Source organism: Myotis daubentonii, chromosome 14 (genome assembly GCF_963259705.1).
Source record: "Myotis daubentonii chromosome 14, mMyoDau2.1, whole genome shotgun sequence".
Lineage (NCBI taxonomy): Eukaryota > Metazoa > Chordata > Mammalia > Chiroptera > Vespertilionidae > Myotis > Myotis daubentonii.
The window spans coordinates 27,045,245-27,056,683 of NC_081853.1; the positions used below are offsets into that span (position 1 = coordinate 27,045,245).

Consider the following 11,439-nt stretch of genomic DNA (forward strand, 5'->3'; position numbering starts at 1 on the left):
GGGTGAGGGGCTGAGGGCCGTTTTCAGGCTGGCCAAGCCCCCCCCAGGCGATGGGAGCTCCAGTCTCTCCTCTCTCCTTTTTTTCTTTTTTTTTCTCTTTTTATTCTGGGATTTATTTACCTTCTATAATTAAAACTTTGTAGCCTTGAGAGGAGCTCAGAGCCAGCCAGGGTGGGCAGGAGAGAAAGCCTCCTGCTTGCTCCAGCTCCATGACCTCAGCTAGCTGAAAGCAGGTATCTGGGGTTTATTTACCTTCTATAATTGAAACTTTGTTGCTTTGAGTGGAGCTCAGAGCCAGCTGCAGCAGGCAGGAAATTGGCTTCCTCCATCATTGGGGCAACCAAGCCTCCTGCTCGCTCCAGCTCCGTGGCTGCTGGCTACCATCTTGGTTGGGTTGATTTGCATATAGTTGCTCTGATTGGCAGGTGGGCGTGGCTTAAGGCATAGTGAAGGTATGGTCAATTTGCATGTTTGTCTTTTATTAGTGTAGATAGGCTAGTTTACCAATGTTGATGTTTAACCACAGTTCTCAAGTTTATTATCAATGCATACACTGAACTAATCTTATAAAACTTTTCTATGTAGTCTTGTATTTATGTTTCAGGAGTATGTTCTTTAGCACTTAAAATCTAGCTGTTCCTATTTAAGGACAGTGTTTAGTTTTTTCTTTAAATATTATCCATGTATGACTATAGAGGACAAATTAGCCAAACTACCCTATGATTATTTTATTGCTCCCTTTTTAAAAATACTAGAATTACATGAAAAACAACACCATGCTTTATTGCTAGCTTTTAAAAAGTATATAAATACTGAGTTGAGAATTTTATTTACTTTCAGCCATTATCCAGTTCTTAGCATAAATTAAAAACCCCATACACAACATATGTTTTTCAAAATAACTCCTGTGCTCCTATTTTTAGCAACTCTTACTTACTTTTGTCACCTGACTTGTACGAATGATACTAACTTATGTGTGACTAGCCATTTGTATCTCCATGCACCAAACTAAGGACAAATCAGCCTAGAGTGGGTTTTGTGTGGAAATGTACACAGCAAATGGGAGTTGGTGGATTCTTTTCCAAAATAAAATGACTTAGAACAGTGATATAAACAGAATAGGGACATGACCGGTTTCGTGTGGAAAGTTCACCTTGGTGGCCATGTTAGGAAGGACTGGAGTGCGTATAGAACAGTTATGAGGTCCTAGTTAAGAACTGGATAAAGACTTAAAGTAAATAAAATAAAACCATCCCCTACCAGCCTTAAAGGGCTCACTTTCAGCACTCACTCCCGGGGTCTCTTTCAGCTCAGTATGCAGCATCTTTGCTTGTTTATATATCACTGCCTCCAAAATGGCAGTCACTAATGGACTGCTTTTCGTTTATCCAAATCAAGTTTTTCTGCCTCCTCAGTTGCCTGTGATCATGGTTTCTTTCACCCCTTTAGCAACATTAGCACTCTTGATGGCCTCTTTATGTTTTAGAAAGTGCTCTTCTGGTGATTTTCCCAGCAACAAAAGCATTCTCTCCTTTGTTGCCTGAGAGTCTCTTTTTGTCATGCTGAGGTATCAGCTTGAAAGGGTTGTCAGTTCAAAAACCGAAGTTTGGTTCCACAACCTAGATATGTTTTCTGCGAGCAACTTGGTGGAGATGGGAGATGTTTGAGAAACGAGGTTTGACTGTATTTTATGAACACTTCAATTATAGCATTTAATGTTTAGAATCTGTTCCCTTTTATTTTATTTTTTTCAGATACTCTATTGTCAGTATATTCTTTGCCTCTCTTCATTATTAGTCATTTCCTCTTCAATATCGGTTGTGGAAGTTATGCAAAATAGATTATTGTGACCTCCTAAGTTCCTTGCACACAGCTGGTACTGAAGAGGGTGAAACTCCTAGTTTCAACTGCTGCTCTCAAATTGGCTGCTGTGCTTTCTAGTAAATTCGTATTGGCTATTTTGGGATTACTGTTCTGATTTCCATTAAATGCAGCCCCATTGAGTATTTCTTATCCTGCTCACTACCGTGTGGACCTTTGGCCATTGGTATTGTGTTCTGAGGTTTGTTGAGGGTACCTTGCCATCTAGTTTTGTTTTAATATTGTCATGAGGTTTGCATTTTGTTGTAAATATTGTCATGAGGTCTAGTTGCTCTGTCTGTTTTTATCTGGGGATTTGGAGAGTTTGAAAACTATGCTGCTGTCTTGCTATCTTCCTAGACTCCCCCATAACTGGTGTGTGTGTGTGTGTGCGTGTGTGTGTGTGTGTGTGTGTGTGTGGTCTGAATATTAAATATTAAATTGACATGTCTTTTATAATCTGGGCATATAGTTGGCACTCAGATTAGCAGAACTAAACCACTCAATTTAGTAGAACTAAACTGAACCACTGAAAATTTAATGATTAAGTTATCAAAGTTTAGGCCTAGGCATTAACCAAACTTGAAATAATTAGGTAAGTATGTACCATATATGAACTACGAGGACAGAGTTTTTATCTGTTCTCCTCATGGATTTATTCCCAGTATGTAGAATAGTGCCTGAAACATAATAGTAAATAACTGGTCAATAAATATTTGTTGAAGAAATAGATGATGTGCATAAGAGAACCACTCTAGCTTTATATTTTATTAGGCTTTTAAGGTAAAAATTAAATTTAAAACATTTCCTCATCTCTAATTCAATTAAAACTTACCACTTGAAACAAAAATCAAATTACTGTCTTTTCATTATGTTATACTTTTGTAAAGGAAGTCTCTAAGTAAGTATGATGGAGTATAAATATTTGTTTTTCTCTTTTAGTAAACGAAGCAAAAAAGGAGATAAAAATGGAAAAGGCTTGAGACATTTTTCAATGAAAGTGTGTGAGAAAGTTCAGCGGAAAGGCACAACGTCATATAATGAAGTAGCTGATGAGCTGGTATCAGAGTTCACCAATTCAAATAACCATTTGGCAGCTGATTCGGTAGGTAGATCATGCACTTGACATTGACTGTGATGAGTGATGCAACAGTGTACCTCTTTGGGTTATCTGTGTCATCGATATGAGGACTCAGACAAGCTAAGGGTTTCCCAATTCCTCCTTTACTTGAGGGTTTCATATTGTCTGTTGAGAATTTTTGGTTGTTGATTTTTTGTTTTTGGAAAGAATTCTTTTATTATTTATTTCAACATAGAGATGAACAAATATTTTTTAAAATATAACTTTGGGGATTCCCGAGGGAGCATACTGATATTTGTTATGTTATCATTTCTACAGTGTCAAAATTTCTATTTACATTCAGTTCTAGAACTTAAACCTCCCATTTATTATTATTTTTAAAAAATATTGATTTCAGAGAGGAAGGGAGAGGGAGAGAGAGATAGAAACATCAATGATGAGAGAGAATCATTGATGGGCTGCCTCCTGCACGCCCCACACTGGGGATGGAGCCCACAATCTGGGCATGTGCCCCAACTGGGAATTGAACTGTGACCTCCTGGTTCATAGGTCAATACTCTGCCATTGAGCCACGCTGTACGGGCAAATCTCCTTTATTTAAGTTTAGTTCTACCTTTAAGTGGATTCAGTGTTCTCCACCATCCTTTATTATCAGAGCATTTGATTGATTGGATTTTGTTCTTAGGATCTATCCATACACAGTAAGATAAAGGGCTTTTTCCTCAATGCAAGTTAACACAGTTTTCTTCATTGAGAAAGTCTTGCTACCTACCCCTTCCCACCCTCCTCAAAAAAGTCAGCTGAATTAAATACTGTTCTTTAGTGATCTATGTGATTGGCATTTGGGTGCAAGTTCCCTATTTTCATTGTAAGCTAGTAAGAGTACAGTAGGTCCTCAGGTCACGTTGGAGATCCATAATCCAAGGTAACTCGATTTTCCCCGTAAGTCGAACCCACCTACATAAGCATCTACATCACTCACATGGAGCATATTCACAGCAGTAATGAAGTGAAACAGTAAAAAAAATTTAAAAGAAAGTTAATTCCTGACTTTTACTTGTGGTAAATAAATAATAAGAAACATAAAGCACATATGTGGAAATGACGGAACTTTTTTTTTATATAAATAAATGGGAGATGGCAACGTACCACAAAACAACGTACGTGGAGTCCGACGTAACCCGAGGACTGTATGTGGATTAGTACTAGTCCATGGACCACATTTTGAGATGCACTGTTTACCTAGAGCTTAAAACAAGCATCCTTGCCCTAGCTGGCTTGGCTCAATGGATAGAGCATCAGCCTGCAGACTGAAGGGTCCCAGGTTCGATTCTGGCCAAGGGCACATGCCTGGGTTGCAGGCTCGATCCCCAGTTGGGGGTGTGCAAGAGGCAGCCAATCAATGATTCTCTCTCATTGATGTTTCTCTCTTTCTCTCTTCTCCCTCTCTAAAATCAATAAAGAAATATATATTTTTTTGCCGAAACCGGTTTGGCTCAGTGGATAGAGCGTCGGCCTGTGGACTGAGGGGTCCCAGGTTCGATTCCGGTCAAGGGCATGTACCTGGGTTGCGGGCATATCCCCAGTGGGAGATGTGCAGGAGGCAGCTGATCGATGTTTCTCTCTCATCGATGTTTCTAACTCTCTATCTCTCTCCCTTCCTCTCTGTAAAAAATCAATAAAATATATTTAAAAAAAAAAAAAAAAAGAAATATATATTTTTTAAAAAGATATGCATTCTTGACTTTTCAAAGTCAAATATCCTCCCAGACAATGCAAGGCCTTAGCTCACATTAACTTCATTACCCCTTTCTGCTATATATACTATTGCTGTCATGTATATTAGTTCTCTATATATTCTAGCCTCAAAAAGACATTCTTGTTTTATTTAATTTTTTAAAAAATATTTAGATTGATTTCAGAGAGAGAGGGAGAGGGAGAGAGAAATAGAAACATCAATGATGAGAGGGAATCATTGATTGGCTACCTCCTGCATGCCCCACACTGGGGACTGAGCCCATAACCTGGGCATATGCTCTCATGGTTCATAGGTCAACGCTCAGGCCACGCTGGCCGGGCCATTCTTGTTTTATACAGAGAATGTTAATTGAGATTTTCCTTTTGAGTTGGTCTTCATTCCATTCTACTTTTCCATGCTCTATCTCAGTTACATCATCTTTCTTCTCCCTGAAGAAGGCCTTTTAGCATTTCCAAATTTAGATCTGTAGGTAACATAATCTTTACTTTCTTTAGATTGTTCTATGTTTTAGATTGTTTAAAAGTGTCTTTATTTTTCTTTACTTTTGAAGGATAGTTTCAGTGGGTGTAGAATTTTTCAGCACTTTGAAGATGTTATAAAACTAGAGGCCCGTGCACGAATTCGTGCACTGGTGGGGTCCCTTGGCCTGGCCGTTGATCGGGGCCAATTGGGGCCAGCCGGCTGGGGAGGGACCATGGGAGGTCTCCAGGGTGTGTCCAGCACATGTCTCCCAGTCCCTATCGGCCGGACCCCAACAGCAAGCTAACCTACTGGTCAGAGCATCAGCCCCATGGTGGTCAGTGTGCTCCATAGCGACTGTTCGAGCAGTTGACCAGTCGACCGATTGGTCGGACACTTAGAATATTAGGGTATTCATTAAATATTTTAATATCTGTGACTTATCTTAACTCTTAACTTTTATCACTTAATAAATGTATTTTTTAGCAGGCTTATGACCAGAAGAACATTAGGCGAAGAGTTTATGATGCTTTAAATGTGCTAATGGCAATGAACATAATATCAAAAGAAAAAAAAGAAATCAAGTGGATTGGCCTGCCTACCAATTCTGCTCAGGAGTGTCAAAACCTGGAGGTAAGAAAGGAAAATCTGGTTATACAAAGTGGTTTGCTTTGTTTTACATCAGAGGCATTTTAATTTAGAAATGTGGTTACATACTAGTAAAATATTTCTAATTATGTATACTATGTCTTTTAAAAAAATAGATTCTTCTACATAGAGTTTTAGAACTGGAAGAAACTTTAGAGATATGTAGTCTGACTGGTGTCCTGATGAAACGAGGGGCATAGAAATTAGATGGCTTGAGTTTTACTGTTTCTTAGAGAAGATCTTTATTTTATTCTAATTCAATTCTGAGGACTCTAACAATAACATTTCGGTGATTCATGTAACAGAAATACTGTCTCAGTTTTGATATAATGCTTGCTTTATGGACGCCAAAATAGGGGTGAAGCTGTCCATTTGTTTCTTATGTTTAAGCTTTTTACCTTTAACTCTGGAATCAGTGGCAACAGAATGGTATTTCATTCGTATCTTTATCAGAATAGATCAAATGTGTAGCAGTAACATGAATTTGGACATGATGTGTACAAAAACATTTTTTATTCTGTTAACGTTATCATTATAGGAAGTCTTTCCTAAATGAACATGTGCCTTGACATAGTTTCCAAATCTGACATATTTTTATTGTCATGGCCATAAAGGGAATCAAGTGAGATACAGGTAGCTTATGGAGATAAATGTGGTTGATTTCATGTTTTTCTCATGATTTGGTATCAGTATACTTGTGGATGGAGGGAGAAACCAGACATTTATCAGAAATTATAACTTTATTTATATGGTGCAGTGGAAATGCCCTCCTCTTCTCCTTTTGATAGAGTGGAAGTTGAGCATCATTGTAATTACTGGTAATAATAAGCTGATAACAAAAATCTATTAGCATCTGCCAGCTATGTGCTTAATCAAAGATTGTACAAGACAAAAATCTCTGACTCCAAGGAGCTTTCATTCTAATTAAGAGGAGAAATGTAAAAGTGTTACCAAAAATGTGATTACTCCTATGAAAGAAGTATGGACAGATTTTCTGGGAGATAAGGGAGGGCTTTACAAGAAAACAAATCCCTGTGCTCAGTCAAGAGGGAGGAGTAGGAGTTTGCCAAGTGGTTTAAAGCAGGGAGGGCCTTCCAGGCAGAGGCCTGCATGGGCCGAGGCAGGCATCGGAAGGCGTGCCCACAGCAGGGTGTGGCCAGAGTACAGGCAAGGAGAGAGTCCTAAGCTGTTGGGACCTGGTCCTAGAAACTAGGGGAAGCTATTGAAGAGTTATAAAGAGGAGGGCTGATGGGGTATATTCTGAAGGATCACTCTACTAGAGGGTTGGAAGTTGGACAGACAGGAAGGTGAGGAGGGGAGATTGGAGGTGGCCGCATTCATTACCGCAGTGGCAGTGAGTTTGGAGCTGTGTTCTAGAGGTAGAGTTGGTACACCTTGTGTGTGCGGGAGGGGCAGGTGGGGGCCTGACCTGTCACGCTTCAGGCACAGGGCGGAACTCCTACATCTTTTCAAATGTTGAAGGTCACACTGATTTCACAGTCAGCCTAAAGTTATTTAGGATTAAAGTGTGGTAGTGGTTAGGAATAATGAGAGGAAATTTCTGGTGCAGACTAGAATGGATGGGGAGCAAATAAATAATTCTCTTGGAGTAGACAAGAAAAATGTCTCATTTGATGTCATTGACTTTTTGCCCAAAGAGACAGGAACTCATCGCAAGGAAAATCAAACCCTAAGATCTGTTTTCCAGGAAGTTGTAAGAATGAAGAAATAACAGTCCTTTGAAGCTGGGAAATTTATCCCATTAGCATGCTTCTTACTGCAGACAGGAATGGAATTGTATACTGAATATATATAAGCTACCTGTATTAACAGCTGTGCTTTTTTTAAATTACATTTTTATTGATTTCAGAGAGGAAGGGAGAGGGAGAGAGAGATAGAACATCAACGATGAGAGACAATCATTGATTGGCTGCCTCCTGCATGTTCCCTACTGGGGATCGAGCCCACAACCCGGGCATGTGCCCTGGACCAGAATAGAACCTGGGACCCTTGAGTCCACAGGTCAACGCTCTATCCACTGAGCCAAACTGGCTCAGGCCAGCTGTGCTTATTTAAGTCAGTTAAAATACAGTATACCAATTTTACGTCAATAATGAACTAAAATAAAAGAAGAAAAGGAAGGAAGGAGAAAGAAGGAAAAGGAGAGAGAGAAATCTGACATAATTTCTCTTATCAGGAAAGTGATATTTACACATGAGAAACAGGAAATGATACAAGATACTATGGGATTAAAAGTTAACTTCTGTGTGACCAGGGCCAAGTATGGACCATTAGCAGGTCCTGTGCACCATCTGGAATGAGTGTTAGTACTGACCGGGTTATTGGGAAATAGTGTTACTAATGAGAGTGCAAATTGGTAAAACATTTTTGGAGAGGACTATATGTGTATTCTTTGAGCCAGCAATCAGCCATGTGAGTTTTTTTTTTTTTTAAAGCAAATCAATTAATTAAAAGTAAAAATAAAAGTCAGACTGAGATCTTACCTCATTCTTGGTGGGTGGGGAGGGTGAGCATAATATAGCAAAGCAATTAATATTAGGGTCTCTGGAACCAAATGGCTGGGGTTCTTGCCAAGTACCAAGCGGTGTGCCCTTGGGCAGTTACTTAACCCTCTGTGCCTCCATTTCCTTACATGCGAATGGATAACGACATACATAGGGTCTTGAGAAGAGGAACTGAGGTAATGTGTGGGGAGTGCTGAGCTGGGTGCTGGCACATAAAGTGTCCTAAGTGTTAGCTCTCACTGTTGAACTTAAGTGGTAAATAGCAATGAGTCCTGCACACCAGGCATTCCTTAAGCAGATGGTCTCATTACTGATAGCAGCTGCTGCAATTCTGCTGAACTGTCTGCTCGCTTGCCCCAACCCCTACCCGCAAAGAGGTGTGGCTTGCCTTTATTGATGTTGGTTTGCATCTCTCTAAAGAAAATTCTTGATATCTCAGAATTGGGACCTGAAAATGAGCAGTGCTTTATACCCTACACATCTTCATGTTATTTTGTGACCTGTGTTTCAAAGATAGAGAAGCAGAGGCGGATAGAACGGATAAAGCAGAAGCGGGCCCAGCTGCAAGAGCTTCTCCTGCAGGTAAAGATGCTGGGATGCCTTTCGTACCTGCCCTGCCTGTGTCTGCTTCTCCGCTTACTTGCTTGTTTCCTACTCTGGGTGCCTTTGAGGGAGTGTCTGGGACCACAGTAGGGCAGCCTCCCACAGGCGAGCCCACTGCCATCCATGGTCTGTCTCTAAGCTGGTTCCGTCTCTCACCATCATCAGGGCCCCACAGCCTTCACCTGCCCTGTGGGTGACATTTTATACAACAATTTACTTTGACACTTATCTTTACTCTGAACATAAACTATTCGGAGTGTGTGTGTGTGTGTGTGTGTGTGTGTGTGTGTGTGTGTGTGTGTGTGTGTTAGTCCTAATGTGGAATACTAAGAAGTAAAGCTAGTTAAGTTTTGGGCACATTGAATAAAATAATTAAATCCACCTGCAATACTCATTATCTTTAAGTAACAGAATAACATGCAATACTCAATAAGCTTTGTAAAAATACCTAACCTTAAAATGCATTTATGTTTAAAAGAAAATTAAAATTTATAGTGTAATAAGGATCTCTCTATATATTTTTGGATAATTGCCTAGAATTTGGATGATTTTAAAAAATATAATAGAGAGCCTTTGTATGAAGTTATGGGAGGTAAAATCACAGGGTAGATGGACTTGTTTTTTCTATTTTTGGTAATTGCAGTTGGTGCAAAAATTCACTTTGAGCCATACAGTGGAACTATATTCAATCCAGCCCAAAACTTGTAAAATGAGTCGGGGAATCTTTATGCCTTTGCTGTTTTTCATTGCAGCAGAGCAAGCAAGCATTTATTGGCCATGGCAAAAACACACTTAGGACCGAAACCAGGAAGGGCATGGAAGCAGCAGCAGGAGAGGCTCGGCTGGGAAGTCGGAGAAAATGGGGCCTTGGGCACAGGTTTATGGGGTTAGCCTGGGACAGCTGCCACTGCCCGTTGTTCTACTGATTGCAGACCTCGTGTAGGGGTTGAGGAGATACTTGTGCCTGCAGGGCAGTGGTTCTCAACCCTCTGGCCCTTTAAATACAGTTCCTCATGTTGTGACCCAACCATAACATTATTTTCGTGGCTACTTCATAACTGTAATGTTGCTACTGTTATGAATCGTCATGTAAATATCTGATATGCAGGATGGTCTTAGGCGACCCCTGTGAAAGGGTCGTTCGACCGCCAAAGGGTCGCAACCCACAGGTTGAGAACCGCTGCTGTAGGGGCAGGAGAGGGGGAAGGAATGGCACAGGCGTGTTCCTAGGAGGGGAATGCATGCCTTTATGCGTTTGCTTTTATCTGCAATTTTCTTTATTTGAACAGCTTTCAACCAATCCTAAAATCAACTTTGATTTGAACAACTATAAGTCATTTAATTTTTGGTGAAATTTACTTTTCAGAAATAAAGATACCAAGGAGTTACCAGGTTTTCCCCCTAAAGTAGTCACTTTGTCTGAAGGATAGAATGTTAAGTACTCCTGAATAGTCCAGGTTTTTATGTTAAACTTTCTAGATGCTTATGTTTTTCTCTCACATTCGTGAATAAATCGAAAGGGCAGGAGACAACCGGTCGCCCTCCCGAAGGTCTGTGCTGGTCTGAGCCGGAAGCAGGGCCGAGGCAGGGGTGGCGGCAGGTGGAACAGGGAGCCCGGACACTGGGCCGTTTCTTTTTTTCTGTGTTCTGTGTCTGCTTTTCACACTGAATGAGCCCCATAGAACCTACCGCTGGAGGCCGCATTTTATGTTTTCCATAGTGGATGTCCAAATAAGATTTTGTTTGAAGAGACTGTTGCAGCTTTAACAAAGCTGATCCTTGATTCCTTTTCCTGCAGCTGCTCCCTGCAGCATCCTGCCTTCTTGTAGACCTGGCCGGCCAGGCCCTCGCGTCTTAGCTCCTGCCCTGCTTCCCCTCGCTTTCTCTCTCGGTCCCTGTCCCTGCACAGTTAGCTGCAGGAGTTCCCTGTCAACTCATGGTCCCTAAGCTCCTTGCTGAGCCTTCCTCAGAGTGTCATGGAACACTTTGGAGCTGGATTTTCGGTATATGTTATATTTAAAATCTGTTTCTCAGTAGACTTGTAATTATGTGTTTATCAGAAAGAATGTTGCTAGCCAAGGTCGCTCTCATGTGTATTTTTTTAAGTCCTAAATTGTTTCCCCCTCTGTGGTCTCTCAAACCAAATATTTATAGAAGATTTCAACCTGGAGCACCCTAGCTGTCAACATTTATAAAAGCAGTTCTCTCTATTGAAATGAAACCCAAAGTATAGCAATAAACAGGCACTTTTTGCTTTTTCATACCTTATTTCCTCCTAGCGTTTTGTTCTTTCCTTCATCAAATAACAGGGATGAAGTTGTCTTAGAAAGAAAATTAAGTCCCTGAACAATAATAATTTGCCATAGCCTAGTTCGCTTAATTCTTTTTAACAGTTAATGTCAGCGCACTGACATCACATGGCACAGGTGAGTTATGCTTAATGCCACTGCTTCTTGGCATATCATTGGGCTAGAGTAAGCAATGTATTCAACCCTGAACTCATG

At 40.4% G+C, this 11,439-nt stretch overlaps 1 protein-coding gene across 21 annotated transcripts in view; it reads left to right on the forward strand.

The window, feature by feature from the left end:
• Positions 1-11,439, forward strand: part of TFDP2 (transcription factor Dp-2) — a 123,755-nt gene that overhangs the window by 106,632 nt on the left and 5,684 nt on the right. For 16 of the 21 annotated variants that reach the window (XM_059663715.1, XM_059663729.1, XM_059663730.1 and 13 more), the window contains 3 exons: positions 2,803-2,965; positions 5,646-5,792; positions 8,753-8,914. In XM_059663715.1, the coding sequence (XP_059519698.1) occupies positions 2,803-2,965; positions 5,646-5,792; positions 8,753-8,914 (472 nt within the window). The remainder of the gene's footprint in view (positions 1-2,802; positions 2,966-5,645; positions 5,793-8,752; positions 8,915-11,439) is intronic. The other 5 variants (XM_059663720.1, XM_059663718.1, XM_059663714.1 and 2 more) reach the window with 4 other exon arrangements.